This window comes from Lytechinus pictus, chromosome 5 (assembly GCF_037042905.1).
Source record: "Lytechinus pictus isolate F3 Inbred chromosome 5, Lp3.0, whole genome shotgun sequence".
NCBI classification, from domain to species: Eukaryota; Metazoa; Echinodermata; class Echinoidea; order Temnopleuroida; family Toxopneustidae; genus Lytechinus; species Lytechinus pictus.
Genome location: NC_087249.1, coordinates 41245938 through 41261639, shown reverse-complemented (window position 1 = coordinate 41261639; position 15702 = coordinate 41245938). Strand labels below are relative to the sequence as shown.

General features: G+C 39.5%; 1 protein-coding gene across 1 annotated transcript in view; it reads left to right on the top strand.

The window, feature by feature from the left end:
• The first annotated feature begins 11611 nt into the window (after positions 1–11611).
• Positions 11612–15702, top strand: part of LOC129261416 (uncharacterized) — a 28936-nt gene continuing 24845 nt past the window's right edge. Inside the window, exons 1-2 of the mRNA XM_064100396.1 lie at positions 11612–13410; positions 15001–15201. Of these exons, the coding sequence (XP_063956466.1) occupies positions 13375–13410; positions 15001–15201 (237 nt within the window). The 5' untranslated portion in view covers positions 11612–13374. The remainder of the gene's footprint in view (positions 13411–15000; positions 15202–15702) is intronic.

Below are 15702 nucleotides of genomic sequence, written 5' to 3'. Positions count from 1 at the left end.
GTGAGTGGATACCTAGCACCAATACAAACAATGAGTTATATGATTTACTGATGATATTACATTGACTTGAAGCAAATGGTTTGTTACCACATACAAGTGTGTCCTTCCACTTACTGGCTAACATTACTGAATGGTTATAATTCTCTTTCCTCATGTTTCCTATCTCATCCTCTATAAGTAATTCTACTGTAAACTTTTTTAGACCACTTTCATTCTCAGTCCAACAGCTGTAAAATCCAATCATGTTTTTCCTGACATGAGTGATGATAAGAGCATGGTGAGGAAAAATGTCCACTCCATCTGGTGAGAAAGAGGTTAATAGTTGCTGCCCTTTTAACGAGACTGACCAGTAAATGTTGTGTGATGTCTTAATTGGACAAGGTAACTCAATCATTTGATCACCGACAAATGAAATGATAGTTTGATATGGTGGAGAGCACAGTTGTGGGCGACATTTGAATGTTTCAATGCCAGTCAGCTCCGCAATAGTTGAGTTGACGTGTAGAGAAGAGTTTTGACAAAATGTTGGTTTGCGTATTTGTCGGAGTGCTCAAATAGTTTTTAAGAGTTGGCAATCACATGACAAATGGTTATTTTGTAAGTAGATAAATATTGGCTTCAAAGAGAATGTTGAGATGGCAAGGTGAATTTTTGTGAGTTGGTTGCCTTGAAGATATAAATATATCAAGTGTGTCTGATGTTGTAAGGAACCTAATTCAAAGAACACAATATTATTATACCTTAAATCCAACAACCGGAATTGCTGATGTTTATCAAATGAATCTTTGGAGACGTTTTGTATTTGATTGTGTGACAAGAAGAGATTGTATGGCCTACTCTTTCTTGGTAGACAGTGTCTAGGGATTGAAGTGATTGTGTTGTTAGAATAATCAATCGCACTCAGAGTAGTTATGAATAACGATGGACAAGAATTTCCAAGATTGTTTGAAGAGAGATTTAATACAAGCAGATTTGAAAATTCCAAAGCAACATCTTGTATAGTTTGTAAAAAACAATGCTTGAAATGCCAAATTTTTATGAAGATCCAAATATCTAACAGTTTGAATATCTTGCAACGCTTGTATGGACATGTTTGAGGCTGGTGGGATATTTGAAAAATACATACCCAATATGCCAGGTAATCCTGAAAATAGTTAACTTGAAATGAATATGAAAAGATTTCCTTTTAAATAAAGGTGTTGTAGCTCCTGAATATTTGAAAACACCCCAGAATGTAGGTGTGACAGACGATTTCGTTCTAGCTTTAACCTGACAACAAACTGAAGACCAATGAAAGCTAAATGAGATATATCAACTATCTGGTTAAATCATCCAATTCTAGAAAGAGGAGTGAAGATGCAAAAATAAATGTAAAATTTTGTATGGTAGCTATTTGATTTTTGTTAAGATAAAGTCCCTTCAAAGTGCTTGAAAAACTAACATGTTTGAAATCTGTCAATTTATTGTTGCATGCAAAGATATTGCTTGCTGAAAGTAAACTTGAATTTGAAGCTCCAATTGCATTGTTATTAATATTTAGATGGAAGGTTGAAGTTGAAAAAACTTGGGTAATTCTATTGTCCGCTGCATTGATATAAATGGGTGTGCTTTGATTACAGGCATGGTTGAGGTTCAAATTAGGTAATAGGTTATGACTGATGTCAAGGTTTTGAAGGGAGTTCAAGCTTTTGGTAAATGTAGGAAGCTCTACTAACAAATTAAATGCTATGTGTAAAGATCGTAGATTTATAAGATTTGAGAAGTCTTTGGGGTCGATTGCCACAAGTCTGTTGTAATTAAGGTTCAGCGTTTGAAGTGAGGTAATGGGCCTCAGAAAACCAAGGTGAGAAATCTTATTTTTGGCAAGATTTAGAGTGGCAAGTCTTTGCAGGAATTCAAAGGATGACTGTTCTATAGTGTGAAGTACGTTGCCAGACAAATTTAGATCTTTAAGTCTTGGCAAAGCTGTGAAATTTGAAAGCAATGACAATCTGTTGTCGTTAACTCTGAGGAGAATGAGCTGAGATGAGCCTAACAAATTTTGATCACTCCACTTTGTTAAGAAATTGTGTGATAGGTGGAAGCTTTGTACGTTTGTCAAGTTTTGAAAGTTTGTAATGTTTGCAATATGGTTCCAGGATAAATTGATGTATCCATACTAAATGTTGATAATCATAAATACCAAACTCCAAAATTGTAATTTTATTGTAAGAGGCAAATATATAAGTTAAATCAGGAAAATTAATGAGGGAAAGAACTTGCAGATTATTATCATCGATGTTGAGAACTGTGAAGTTATAGTGATATTTACCTTGGATTATGTTCATTGCAATCATGTTGTTGTGGGAGAGGAGAAGACTAGTTGGTATATTGAAATAATAATCACCTTTGATTTCAATAATTAAATTATGCTGCAAATTAATCGTTTCTATATCTGGAATATTATTGAATGCTGGTCTATTTATAGATCTTATTTGATTGTGGTCTAATATGATAGACTTGATATGTGGAATATCATGGATGGCAGAGACATCCACGATGTTGTTTCCCTGAAGGTTGATTGTTTCAATCGAAGGTACATGTAGGTGAGTGAATACAGTAGTTGTAATTTCTCTTATTTGGTTGAATGCAAGAGAGTGTCTTAAGGTTCTCCATTGTTTGCAGTCTGTTCAGGTACTCAACATCGTTGTAGGAAATGTCCAGAGATGATACAGTTCTTGGATGTATAAACAATTTTTTGGACAGGTCGGTGATTACATTTCCCTTTAGATCTAGAGCAGATATTTTAACTGGAAATTCCGGTAGATTCTTTAGTTTGTTGAATGCAAGGTGAAGTAATGACAGGTGTGGTCCCGATACGTTGCTGAGTGTCTGATGATTCCAATCCGTCAAAGAATTCCGGATGATAGATATCTCTTGAATATAAGGTAAAGAACCAAGGTATGGTAAACTCAAGAAAGTTTGAGCTGAGGTCTATGTATACCAGATGTTCTGAATCATCAAAGACTTTCTGCTCTATGATGCGGAGATGGTTGTTAGACAGGAGAAGTGCTGCCAACTCATTTTGGCATGAGAATGACTCTTTCTTCAGGGTAGTAATGAAGTTTCTACTTAAGTCAAGCAAACCAATATTGCATGGGAGGTCCTGTGGAATGTCATCCAGATCACACTCTCTGCATGCTATATTGATGACGAAAGCTTTCCGCTCACAATCACAGAGATTTAGGCATCTTGATTGACTTGTATGTAACAAGAACAAAAGATATTTGAGGTTAAGCATCTTCATTGTTTCAATAAGTTATTAGTATCTGAATGTGATGATAACAACACAATGCTGACAATGGCTTCGACCCTTTGTTGAATGACTTTTAAATTGACTTCCCTTTGGAATGTAGAATGTTGTTGTAAAAAAATCAGGAGCAGAACAGAATCACATGCAGACATGCATTCTCATTTGCACTTCATGCATATTACAGATAGTCTATGTTAGTAATTTACATTGAAATGAAGGCAAGAGGCATTTGCATCAATGTCTTTGAATCAATGATACAAACGTTATATCAACTTGATGAGTCCAAACAGTAATATAGAAGCAATCGCATACATTCGTAATTCCGAAGCTTCATTATTCCGAAGGTTCGTTATTCCGAAGGTTGGTATTTCCGAAGGTTCGTTAGTCCGAAAACGAAATGAGGTTCGTAATTCCGAAGGTTCGTTAGTCCGAAAACTAATGATTAACGAGCCTTATTTCGTTTTCGGACTAACTAACCTTCGGAACAACGAACCTTATTTCGTTTTCGGATTATCGAACCTTCGGAATAACGCAACAAATGTTCGGATTAACGAACCCTTTTACGTTTTCGGATTAACGAACATCGAGGTATAGGCAATTTACGTGTTTCGGAATTACGAACCTTCGGAAAAAAGAACCCTCGGAATTACGAAGTGTAACCGAAGCAATTGGCTCAGAGTAGTAAAAGCAAATAGAGAGAGAGAGAGAGAGAGAGAGAGAGCGTAATTGTGAAGCTCACAAACTACCTTGTAAGAGACACAATATACAAAAATCTACAACAGTGTCTGATGAAAAGGCTATCGTTTAATAGTTCAAACGCGTTATCTCCTTTATTTCTCCCATTTTGTAATTTCCTGTTAAGTGCCTCAAGCATCTAATTAGAAGGAAAGTGCGCTTTACAAATTCTATGTATTATCATCATTATTACAAAGATGGAAAATTGCCTCTAAAGATGGTAGTGTAGTGAGACATATTACAAGTATTATTATTGTTATTATTATCATTATTATAATTAATATTGTTATATGCAGGAATAGCCGCTTTTTCAATGGCGGCGGCATCAACAATGAAATCTTATCAACCAAGGTTAAGTTTTTTAAATATCATAACTTAGAAAGTAAAAATATATTTTTGATGTTTTCAAAGTCAGCACCGCTGCGAAATTGAATCATGTAATGCAGGCGAGACTGCCATAGGCATTCCACTTGTTTTTGTTTGGTTGTAGAACTTTTGGGGGCCATGGTCCAAACTCATTCATACTACAGTGCTATGTGGGTGGGGTCCTCTTGATATTAAAGCCACTTTAAAGCCCCGGAACCTCTTGATATTAAAGCCATAGCCCCGGAACCTCTTGATATTACATGTAAAGCCAATTTAGAGCCCCGGAACCTCTTGATATTAAAACCACTTTAAAGCCCCGGAACCTCTTGATATTAAAGCCATTTTAGAGCCCCGGAACCTTTTGATATTAAAGCCATTTTAAAGCCCTGGAACCTCTTGATATTAAAGCCATTTTAAACCTGACAGATGGCCACTAATTTTAATCGAATTGCGTGTATATTTATATAGCTTTCACACAACACACAAATTCAATATGCAGTTGTGAACCGTAATCATCCAAATATTTTGAGGGGGCACGTACACTATAGCAAATGTGGGAAAATTTGTAAAAAGTTGCTAGCGAGCCAGAAAGAAAAATGGCCATTTGAAATGAAATTCTAATTATGTGATAGATTTTTACATCATAGCAAATATCATGTCATAAATATTTTTTTTCATTCATTCCCTGCCTCATTTGTTTTCTTTTATTTCCCCTTGGCTGTGGAACCTCCCCCCAGTACTCCAGTGCTTCAACGCAAAGTTTAATGCAGGAAGGATCCTTACAGGGGCCGTTATAGAGCCCTTTAAAGTTTACAGATGAAGAGCCCCCACTGCACGGGGTCTTGGACAGAGCCCCCGGTAGCTTTGGATTTTGCAAGTTTATGATAGACTTTCATACGACATTATGCTATATACCATCCATCTTTCTTCCCGCTTGTTATTGTCAATCCTCGGCAGCCTGGTAGTGTTATCTTGTCCCTTTACTTTATTTTCCAATTTAGATTTTGGTTCATTTCATTCTACCTTCATTTCCCGCTTTTGTTTGCCTACGGTAATTGTCATCTTTATTCTATTTCCCTGTCTTACTAATCATGCTAATGTATTAGTATATCGGGGAGAATTGTTCTTTCTCACTTGTTCTTCTTTCGTTATCCTTTTCCCGTTTTCCCTTTTTATATTGTCTCACCTGCATAGCAGAGTGAGACTATAGGCGCCGCTTTTCCGACGGCGGCGGCGGCGGCGTCAACACCAAATCTTAACCTGAGGTTAAGTTTTTGAAATTACAGCATAACTTAGAAAGTATATGGACCTAGTTCATGAAACTTGGCCATAAGGTTAATCAAGTATTACTGAACATCCTGCCTGAGTTTCATGTCACATGACCAAGGTCAAAGGTCATTTAGGGTCAATGAACTTAGACCATGTTGGGGGAATCAACATCAAAATCTTAACCTAAGGTTAAGTTTTTGAAATGTCATCATAACTTAGAAAATATATGGACCTAGTTCATGAAACTTATACATAAGGTTAATCAAGTATCACTGAGCATCCTGCATGAGTTTCACGTCACATGACCAAGGTCAAAGGTCATTTAGGGTCAATGAACTTTGGCCGAATTGGGGGTATCTGTTGAATTACCATCATAACTTTGAAAGTTTATGGATCTGATTCATGAAACTTGGACATAATAGTAATCAAGTATTACTGAACATCCTGTGCAAGTTTCAGGTCACATGATCAAGGTCAAAGGTCATTTAGGGTCAATGAACTTTGGCCAAATTGGGGTATTTGTTGAATTACAGCCATAAATTTGAAAGTGTGTTGGTCTAGTTCATAAAACTTGGACATAATAGTAATCAAGTATTACTGAACATCCTGTGCGAGTTTCAGGTCACATGATCAAGGTCAAAGGTCATGTAAGGTCAAAGAACTTTGGCCACGTTGGGGGTATTTGTTGAATTGCCATCATATCTCTATAAGTGTATTGGTCTAGTTCATAAAACGTGGAAATAAGAGTAACCAAGTATCACTGAACATCTTGTGCGAGTTATAGTAGTTTTCAAAATCAGCACTGCTGCTATATTGAATCGCGTGATGCAGGTGAGACGGCCAGAGGCATTCCACTTGTTTTTCTTAGTTTTTACCCTTTCCTTTTCCCCTTTCCCTTTCTTTTTCCCCATTCCTTTTCCCCCTTTCCTCTTTTTTTCCCTTTCCTCTTTTTTCCCTTTCCTCTTTTTTCCCCTTTCCTTTCCCTTTCTTTCTCCCCTTTTTGTTCTTTTTCCCTTTTTTAAATTTTCCCGGTGAATTCCGCCAGGGGGGCAGCTTGCCCCCCTTCTGTTATGCCACTGAAATGATGATCAAAACATAGTCATCTTCGATCCTTTCGTTGGTCAACGTAAGTTGCCATCTTGGATGACGTCATCATCCTTACAGACGTATTTACCAGTCGCTATATATTGCGATTTGTGCCGCTGCTTTGCGCTTGTAGATGTGCGTGCGTTCGGAACTTGCCGCTTGCATTGATTGGCCAGGATATCGACAATTCTAATCGGAAAGCCTTGATAAAAGCACAACTTGTTGAACGTAGAGGGCAGCAACATACGGCTGCCATTTTAACCTCTCTCCGGCAGAAAAATAAAAAAAATAAGGAATAAATCATTGGTAATGTATATTTTAGATATTTTCTTGGAATATGTATAGTATCAAATGAAAGATGAGAGTCTAACGGAAATAGTAGGCCTTTGTTGAAGGTGATATAATGTCAATTAGAATAAAAAAAAAAAAAAAATCTAGACAAAACCTGGTCGCCCGAATTGGTGGACCTGATTACACATGCAGGCTCGCACTAACACACTACCGTCGGTAAATGGGGATGATAGTAAAATGTCAGAAGTTGTTAAATAAATCCCCAGAAGCGACGGTTATTCCTGTCTAGGCAATGTTTGGCTTATTTTCTATTTTTCTTTGGGGCAAATGCTTGATTTTTTGACAGTTTCCATTACAGCTATTCATCATATAACTTGGCTCTTAAGTAAATTTGATTCTTTGAATTCTTTTTTTATTTTTTCTCAATTAAAAATAGAGATTTAAAATGACAATTGTCTTGCCATTTTACTTTCCACCAATAGAGGGCGTACAAAAAAATATGCCCAAATTCAAGTTTTTGAGCGCTCTGGTGAATACAAAAATTACTCCCAAGTTACTAATGAAAAATAAAGTGCAACTGAATGGAAATTAGTATTTTTGGTCACAAAAGTGATATTTTAATGATTTTTTAAATTGTGTGCTGTGTACAGCATTGGCATACCATAGTCCTACCATGGAGGACTGACTCTCTCAAACGCTTTGCCCCATGCGCGGCACCGCTAATCCCCTCACAGCAGGGTGGTCCATCACGGCACTTTCACACTTACAGGCGCATGCCGCCCGTAAATCAGCCATATGCAATTTAAAACGCCGTCATTCAGACCCAATGGGTAATATTAATATAAATAAAATTTACAGATCATAATCAACGAAATATCATAAAAGTTAGGTCTAGATCCATCTCTTCAAGTGCGTCAATCCTAGTATTTTTCCGAAACGGCCCGGAGCTGAGGCCCGTACTTTGTGAATGAGCTGAGCGCGCGAGCTCAGAGCTCAAGCGTCACACTCACCTTCTACTTACACAAATAGGAGTACGTGGGGCACCGGAAGATACTCGACGATGCATCAATCGACGTAGAAATGCCCCGCAGATTCGTCGTTATATTTTCAAGGCCATTGTAACCACGCAAATGATCTTTGCATAAAAATTAAGCTCAAAGTATGCTTTTTCACGTTATTATTTCTAAAACATGTACGAGCAGGGAAAGATTTAACTACGGAAGAAAGACAGACATACCTAAAATGACAACTTTCTAGTTTGTAATTTTGTTGAGTCGAATGAGATTGTAACGTATTTGGTATGTATGCAAAGGGGATCATCTCAGAAGTTCAACCATACATAAAAGACGTACATCAGGAATCCGTACGAAGAGATATGGATGTTGGAAGTACAGCAAGTCGTGTTTCGATTTTGAAAAAAAATTGAGCTCGAAGAGAAGTTATGTGGGAGAACGTCGTTTACGGACGCTTCTTCTTCCCCTTCTCCTTTCACCTTAGATTCTTCTTTGGCCACTTCTCCTTTCACCTTAGATTCTTCTTTGGCCACTTCTTCCCCTTCTCCTTTCACCTTAGATTCTTCTTTGGCCACTTCTTCTTCCCCTTCTCCTTTCTCCTTAGATTCTTCTTTGGCCACTTCTTCCCCTTCTCCTTTCACCTTAGATTCTTCTTTGGCCACTTCTTCTTCCCCTTCTCCTTTCACCTTAGATTCTTCTTTGGCCGCTTCTTCTTCCCCTTCTCCTTTCTCCTTAGATTCTTCTTTGGCCGCTTCTTCCCCTTCTCCTTTCACCTTAGATTCTTCTTTGGCCACTTCTCCTTTCTCCTTAGATTCTTCTTTGGCCACTTCTTCTTCCCCTTCTCCTTTCACCTTAGATTCTTCTTTGGCCACTTCTCCTTTCACCTTAGATTCTTCTTTGGCCACTTCTTCCCCTTCTCCTTTCACCTTAGATTCTTCTTTGGCCACTTCTTCTTCCCCTTCTCCTTTCTCCTTAGATTCTTCTTTGGCCACTTCTTCCCCTTCTCCTTTCACCTTAGATTCTTCTTTGGCCACTTCTTCTTCCCCTTCTCCTTTCACCTTAGATTCTTCTTTGGCCGCTTCTTCTTCCCCTTCTCCTTTCTCCTTAGATTCTTCTTTGGCCGCTTCTTCCCCTTCTCCTTTCACCTTAGATTCTTCTTTGGCCACTTCTCCTTTCACCTTAGATTCTTCTTTGGCCACTTCTTCCCCTTCTCCTTTCACCTTAGATTCTTCTTTGGCCACTTCTTCTTCCCCTTCTCCTTTCACCTTAGATTCTTCTTTGGCCACTTCTTCTTCCCCTTCTCCTTTCACCTTAGATTCTTCTTTGGCCGCTTCTTCTTCCCCTTCTCCTTTCACCTTAGATTCTTCTTTGGCCACTTCTTCTTCCCCTTCTCCTTTCTCCTTAGATTCTTCTTTGGCAACTTCTCCTTTCTCCTTAGATTCTTCTTTGGCAACTTCTCCTTTCACCTTAGATTCTTCTTTGGCCACTTCTTCTTCCCCTTCTCCTTAGATTTTTCTTTGGCCACTTCTTCTTCCCCTTCTCCTTTCACCTTAGATTCTTCTTTGGCCACTTCTCCTTTCTCCTTAGATTCTTCTTTGGCCGCTTCTTCTTCCCCTTCTCCTTTCTCCTTAGATTCTTCTTTGGCCGCTTCTTCTTCCCCTTCTCCTTTCTCCTTAGATTCTTCTTTGGCCGCTTCTTCCCCTTCTCCTTTCACCTTAGATTCTTCTTTGGCCACTTCTCCTTTCTCCTTAGATTCGTCTTTTGCTGCTTCATCTCCTATCTTCTTCTCCCCTTCTCCTTAGATTCTTCTTTGGCCACTTCTTCTTCCCCTTCTCCTTTCACCTTAGATTCTTCTTTGGCCGCTTCTTCTTCCCCTTCTCCTTTCTCCTTAGATTCTTCTTTGGCCGCTTCTTCCCCTTCTCCTTTCACCTTAGATTCTTCTTTGGCCACTTCTCCTTTCTCCTTAGATTCTTCTTTGGCCACTTCTTCTTCCCCTTCTCCTTTCTCCTTAGATTCTTCTTTGGCAACTTCTCCTTTCACCTTAGATTCTTCTTTGGCCACTTCTTCTTCCCCTTCTCCTTAGATTTTTCTTTGGCCACTTCTTCTTCCCCTTCTCCTTTCACCTTAGATTCTTCTTTGGCCACTTCTCCTTTCACCTTAGATTCTTCTTTGGCCACTTCTTCTTCCCCTTCTCCTTAGATTCTTCTTTGGCCGCTTCTTCTTCCCCTTCTCCTTTCACCTTAGATTCTTCTTTGGCCACTTCTCCTTTCTCCTTAGATTCTTCTTTGGCCGCTTCTTCTTCCCCTTCTCCTCCTTAGATTCGTCTTTTGCTGCTTCATCTCCTATCTTCTTTTCCCCTTCTCCTTAGATTCTTCTTTGGCTGCTTCTTTTCCCCTTTTCCTTTCTCCTTAGATTCTTCCTTGGCCACTTCTTCTTCCCCTTCTCCTTTCTCCTTAGATTCTTCTTTGGCCGCTTCTTCTCCCCTTCTCCTTTCTCCTTAGATTCTTCTTTGGCCGCTTCTTCTTCCCCTTCTCCTTTCTCCTTAGATTCCTCTTGGCTGCTTCTTATTCCCCTTCTCCTTTCTCCTTAGATTCTTCTTTGGCCGCTTCTTCTTCCCCTTCTCCTTTCTCCTTAGATTATTCTTTGGCCGCTTCTTCTCCCCTTCTCCTTTCTCCTTAGATTCATCTTTGGGTTCTTCTCCCCTTCTCTTTTCTCCTTAGATTCTTCTTTGGCCGTTTCTCTCCTTCTCCTTTCTCCTTAGATTATTCTTTGGCCGCTTCTCCCTTTTCCTTAGATTCTTCTTTGGCTGCTTCTTATTCTCCTTTCTCCTTAGATTCTTCTTTGGCCGCTTCTTCTCATTTCTCCTTAGATTCTTCCTTGGCCACTTCTTCTTCCCCTTCTCCTTTCTCCTTAGATTCTTCTTTGGCTGCTTCTTATTCTCCTTTCTCCTTAGATTCTTCTTTGGCCGCTTCTTCTCATTTCTCCTTAGATTCTTCCTTGGCCACTTCTTCTTCCCCTTCTCCTTTCTCCTTAGATTCTTCTTTGGCTGCTTCTTATTCTCCTTTCTCCTTAGATTCTTCTTTGGCCGCTTCTTCTCATTTCTCCTTAGATTCTTCCTTGGCCACTTCTTCTTCCCCTTCTCCTTTCTCCTTAGATTCTTCTTTGGCCGCTTCTTCCCCTTCTCCTTTCACCTTAGATTCTTCTTTGGCCGCTTCTTCTTCCCCTTCTCCTTTCTCCTTAGATTCTTCTTTGGCCGCTTCTTCTTCCCTTCTCCTTTCTCATTAGATTCTTCTTTGGCCGCTTCTTCTTCCCCTTCTCCTTTCTCCTTATATTATTCTTTGGCCGCTTCTTCTCCCCTTCTCCTTTCTCCTTAGATTCATCTTTGGGTTCTTCTCCCCTTCTCTTTTCTCCTTAGATTCTTCTTTGGCCGCTTCTTCTTCCCCTTCTCCTTTCTCCTTATATTATTCTTTGGCCGCTTCTTCTTCCCTTCTCCTTTCTCCTTAGATTCTTCCTTGGCCACTTCTTCTTCCCCTTCTCCTTTCTCCTTAGATTCTTCTTTGGCTGCTTCTTATTCTCCTTTCTCCTTAGATTCTTCTTTGGCCGCTTCTTCTCATTTCTCCTTAGATTCTTCCTTGGCCACTTCTTCTTCCCCTTCTCCTTTCTCCTTAGATTCTTCTTTGGCCGCTTCTTCTCCCCTTCTCCTTTCTCCTTAGATTCTTCTTTGGCCGCTTCTTCTTCCCTTCTCCTTTCTCATTAGATTCTTCTTTGGCCGCTTCTTCTTCCCCTTCTCCTTTCTCCTTATATTATTCTTTGGCCGCTTCTTCTCCCCTTCTCCTTTCTCCTTAGATTCATCTTTGGGTTCTTCTCCCCTTCTCTTTTCTCCTTAGATTCTTCTTTGGCCGCTTCTTCTTCCCCTTCTCCTTTCTCCTTATATTATTCTTTGGCCGCTTCTTCTTCCCTTCTTCTTTCTCCTTAGATTCTTCCTTGGCCACTTCTTCTTCCCCTTCTCCTTTCTCCTTAGATTCTTCTTTGGCTGCTTCTTATTCTCCTTTCTCCTTAGATTCTTCTTTGGCCGCTTCTTCTCATTTCTCCTTAGATTCTTCCTTGGCCACTTCTTCTTCCCCTTCTCCTTTCTCCTTAGATTCTTCTTTGGCCGCTTCTTCTTCCCCTTCTCCTTTCACCTTAGATTCTTCTTTGGCCGCTTCTTCTTCCCCTTCTCCTTTCTCCTTAGATTCTTCTTTGGCCGCTTCTTCTCATTTCTCCTTAGATTCTTCTTTGGCCGCTTCTTCTCCCCTTCTCCTTTCTCCTTAGATTCTTCTTTGGCCGCTTCTTCTTCCCCTTCTCCTTTCTCCTTAGATTCTTCTTTGGCCGCTTCTTCTTCCCCTTCTCCTTTCACCTTAGATTCTTCTTTGGCCGCTTCTTCTTCCCCTTCTCCTTTCACCTTAGATTCTTCTTTGGCCACTTCTCCTTTCTCCTTAGATTCTTCTTTGGCCGCTTCTTCTCCCCTTCTCCTTTCTCCTTAGATTCTTCTTTGGCCGCTTCTTCTTCCCCTTCTCCTTTCTCCTTAGATTCTTCTTTGGCTGCTTCTTCTCCCCTTCTCCTTTCTCCTTAGATTCATCTTTGGCTTCTTCTCCCCTTCTCTTTTCTCCTTAGATTCTTCTTTGGCCGCTTCTCCCCTTCTCCTTTCACCTTAGATTATTCTTTGGCCGCTTCTCCCTTTTCCTTAGATTCTTCTTTGGCTGCTTCTTTCCCCTTCTCCTTTCTCCTTAGATTCTTCTTTGGCCACTTCTTCTCCTTTCTCCTTTCTCCTTAGATTCTTCTTTGGCCACTTCTTCTCCTTTCTCCTTAGATTCTCCTTTGGCTGCTTTTTCTTCCCCTTCTCAATACCTTTCTCCTTAGATTCTTCTTTATGATAACTGACTACATGTATCACTTTGAGTCAGAAATTCAAGTCTGATCTCTCTTGTTTGGGTCCCATTGCATGAATGTTACAATTATGTTAACTTTGCCATCCAATGGTAACTTTAATAGATTCCTCAATTTTGATCGGCTGTTGAGCGTCATTACCATTATGATGGTAGTTACCATAAGATGGCAAAATTACCACAGTAGTAACTTTTATGCAAGGAGCCCCTGGTAGATACCTTGAATGAGAAAGTTAAACGTGTGGTCAGATTGAAAAAAAATTGTTAGTTGTCGACTGTTTGTATTTTCAATTTTGTTTTTCTTTATTTTTTTCTTGATTCTTTAATTTCAGCACCTCAGTTGGTTCACCATGGCAAGATTGATTATCTTGTATTTGATTACCTGTCAGAGATTACCATGTCTCTTCTGGCTGCTGCCAGGAGGAAAAACCCAGTGAGTATCCCCAAATGATCAGGTTATCACATGGCTCAACATCCATCCATTTAAATGCCAAACTACAGTGTTGATGGTACCTCACAAAAGAAATGATGCACAGGTTTTAGTGGGTCTGTAGGAACTGTGTGCCCAAGGTAACATTGGCGTGGTCTAGACCATAATGCCAAAGTTGACACTGCACTCATTTCCCACAGATCAATAATAAAAATTAAAAAATCTGTGCATCATCTGTTTTATACTGTTGATTGGGGGGGGGGGTAAGTGAAAAGACCTATATGATTGTACGGGATACTTTTCATGATAATTTTCATCTGTCTGTTGTAAAGTTTCACTGGAGGCATGAAATTTGCTAAAGTTTAATGCAGACGTGGGGCCAGTTTCATAAAGAGTTAAAACTATGGTAACTTTGCCATTATGGCAACTACCATGAAAACCTTGATTCTGATTGGCTGCTGAGCCCTGGTACCATGGTAGTTGCCATTAGTAGTAATGACAAAGTTACAATAGTTTTATGAAACGGACCCCAGGGCCCCATCTTACAAACATTTATAATTGATCCAATCAACCACGACTATGGAAAGCCAGCAACGTCAACACCTAACACACGTTCAAAACTATTTCTAGATATATGATGTATATTCATACATTCATAGTTTTCTTGAAAATTCAGTGTGCTTCTCTTTCTTTACAAAGGACATTGTGCAAATTTCCTGAAGAAAAAATCATGACGTTGATGGAGTTCCATATACTCGAGGTTGATCGGATCAATAGTAACTCTTTGTTAGACGGGACCCAGTTTTGATCCTTGACTAGATCAGCGTCTATGTAACTAGATGATACGCTAGCCTATGAATGTATGCCATTGCCATGCTCAACTGCTCAGAATTTCAGATACAGCATTGCCTTGGCATGTAGGGTAGCTAGCCTCGAACTTCCAGTGGCTGTAGCATCGCTATGCCTAGGATATATTTGTCATTCTGTTAGTGTCAGGCTTGTGCAATAATGCCATCTTTTGAGTAACTCATATGTATACCCTGCTCAAGAGTATGACAGTGATAAATGCCCCAAAACATTCTTTAAAGAATGCTTTGTACTTTGTAAAGTTCCAGCATTATTAAAATTCATCCAGCTCAGTTTTACATGTAGCACAATAAAAATGTCTATGTTTAGCATGGTCATCAGTTACATGTGCGTGGCCATTGAAAAGACCCTACATGTGTACTTGCACAAAAGAATGTTTACAATGGCTTTTGTAATATTGATCGGTAGTGTTTTGATGCAGACCAGTAAAAATGTACGCCAGGGAAACATTACACGGGGGCTGGGGGCAATTTAGCCCCCGAAATGCTGAAAAGAGTCCTGGAAACTAAGAAAGGGGGCATGGAGATCCATTCTTTTCTAGTAGTATAGTATAGTATTTATTCAAACCAAATCAAACACAAACATTGGTACAAACTACAAAGTATAACATCATAGAACTCAGAACGATAGGTTTGGGACCCCAGTGAAGCACAGCTTGTTGACGGGGCCCCTTTCTGTGATATTGCTCAACCAATCTCTAACGTTGTTCATCTGCTTTCATTGAAGGATATGGGATACGCACCAGACTTTGTGCAGGTGATCATCAAGCATTTGCTGCGCGATATCAAGAAGAAAGGCATCAAGGTCATCAGCAATGCTGGCGGTATCAACCCTCATGCCTGTGCCAAGGCTATCAGGGAACTAGCAAAGGATGCGGATATTGATATCAAGGTCGCCGTCGTCTCCGGAGACAACCTCATGGTCGATGTAAGTTCACAAATCTTGTCCATTATTTTGTCACTACACGTGAGCTGTATTAACTATTTGGCTGCTGATATATCTGTTATTCCTCTAAGTTTTGACAGTTCAAGAAGGTATTTGAATGTGTAGATTCATGTTTAGCAAGACTGTCACACTTTGGCAGTTTGCAAATGGAGGAATTGAAAGTAAAATGTCCCTCCTCAAAAAGATACAGTTGCCTGTCAGAACATTGTGAAAGGCACACAAAAGGGTTACCACTTCCAAAAAACTAGACATTTGCCTTCAAAAAGTATCTGACCTGAAAATAACAATGAAATAAAGTGGCCTTGCACCATTTACACTGACAGTTCCCTAGGCTTACATGATGTGATTCTAATACATTACCATGCAGTTCAAAATATGGACCTTAGTTATCTCACTGGCAGGGTTGCCAAGTGTTACAACAAATATTATTTGTGTCAAAAGTATGACAGGAATATGAAAGTATGAATTGGGGCAGGAAAGAAG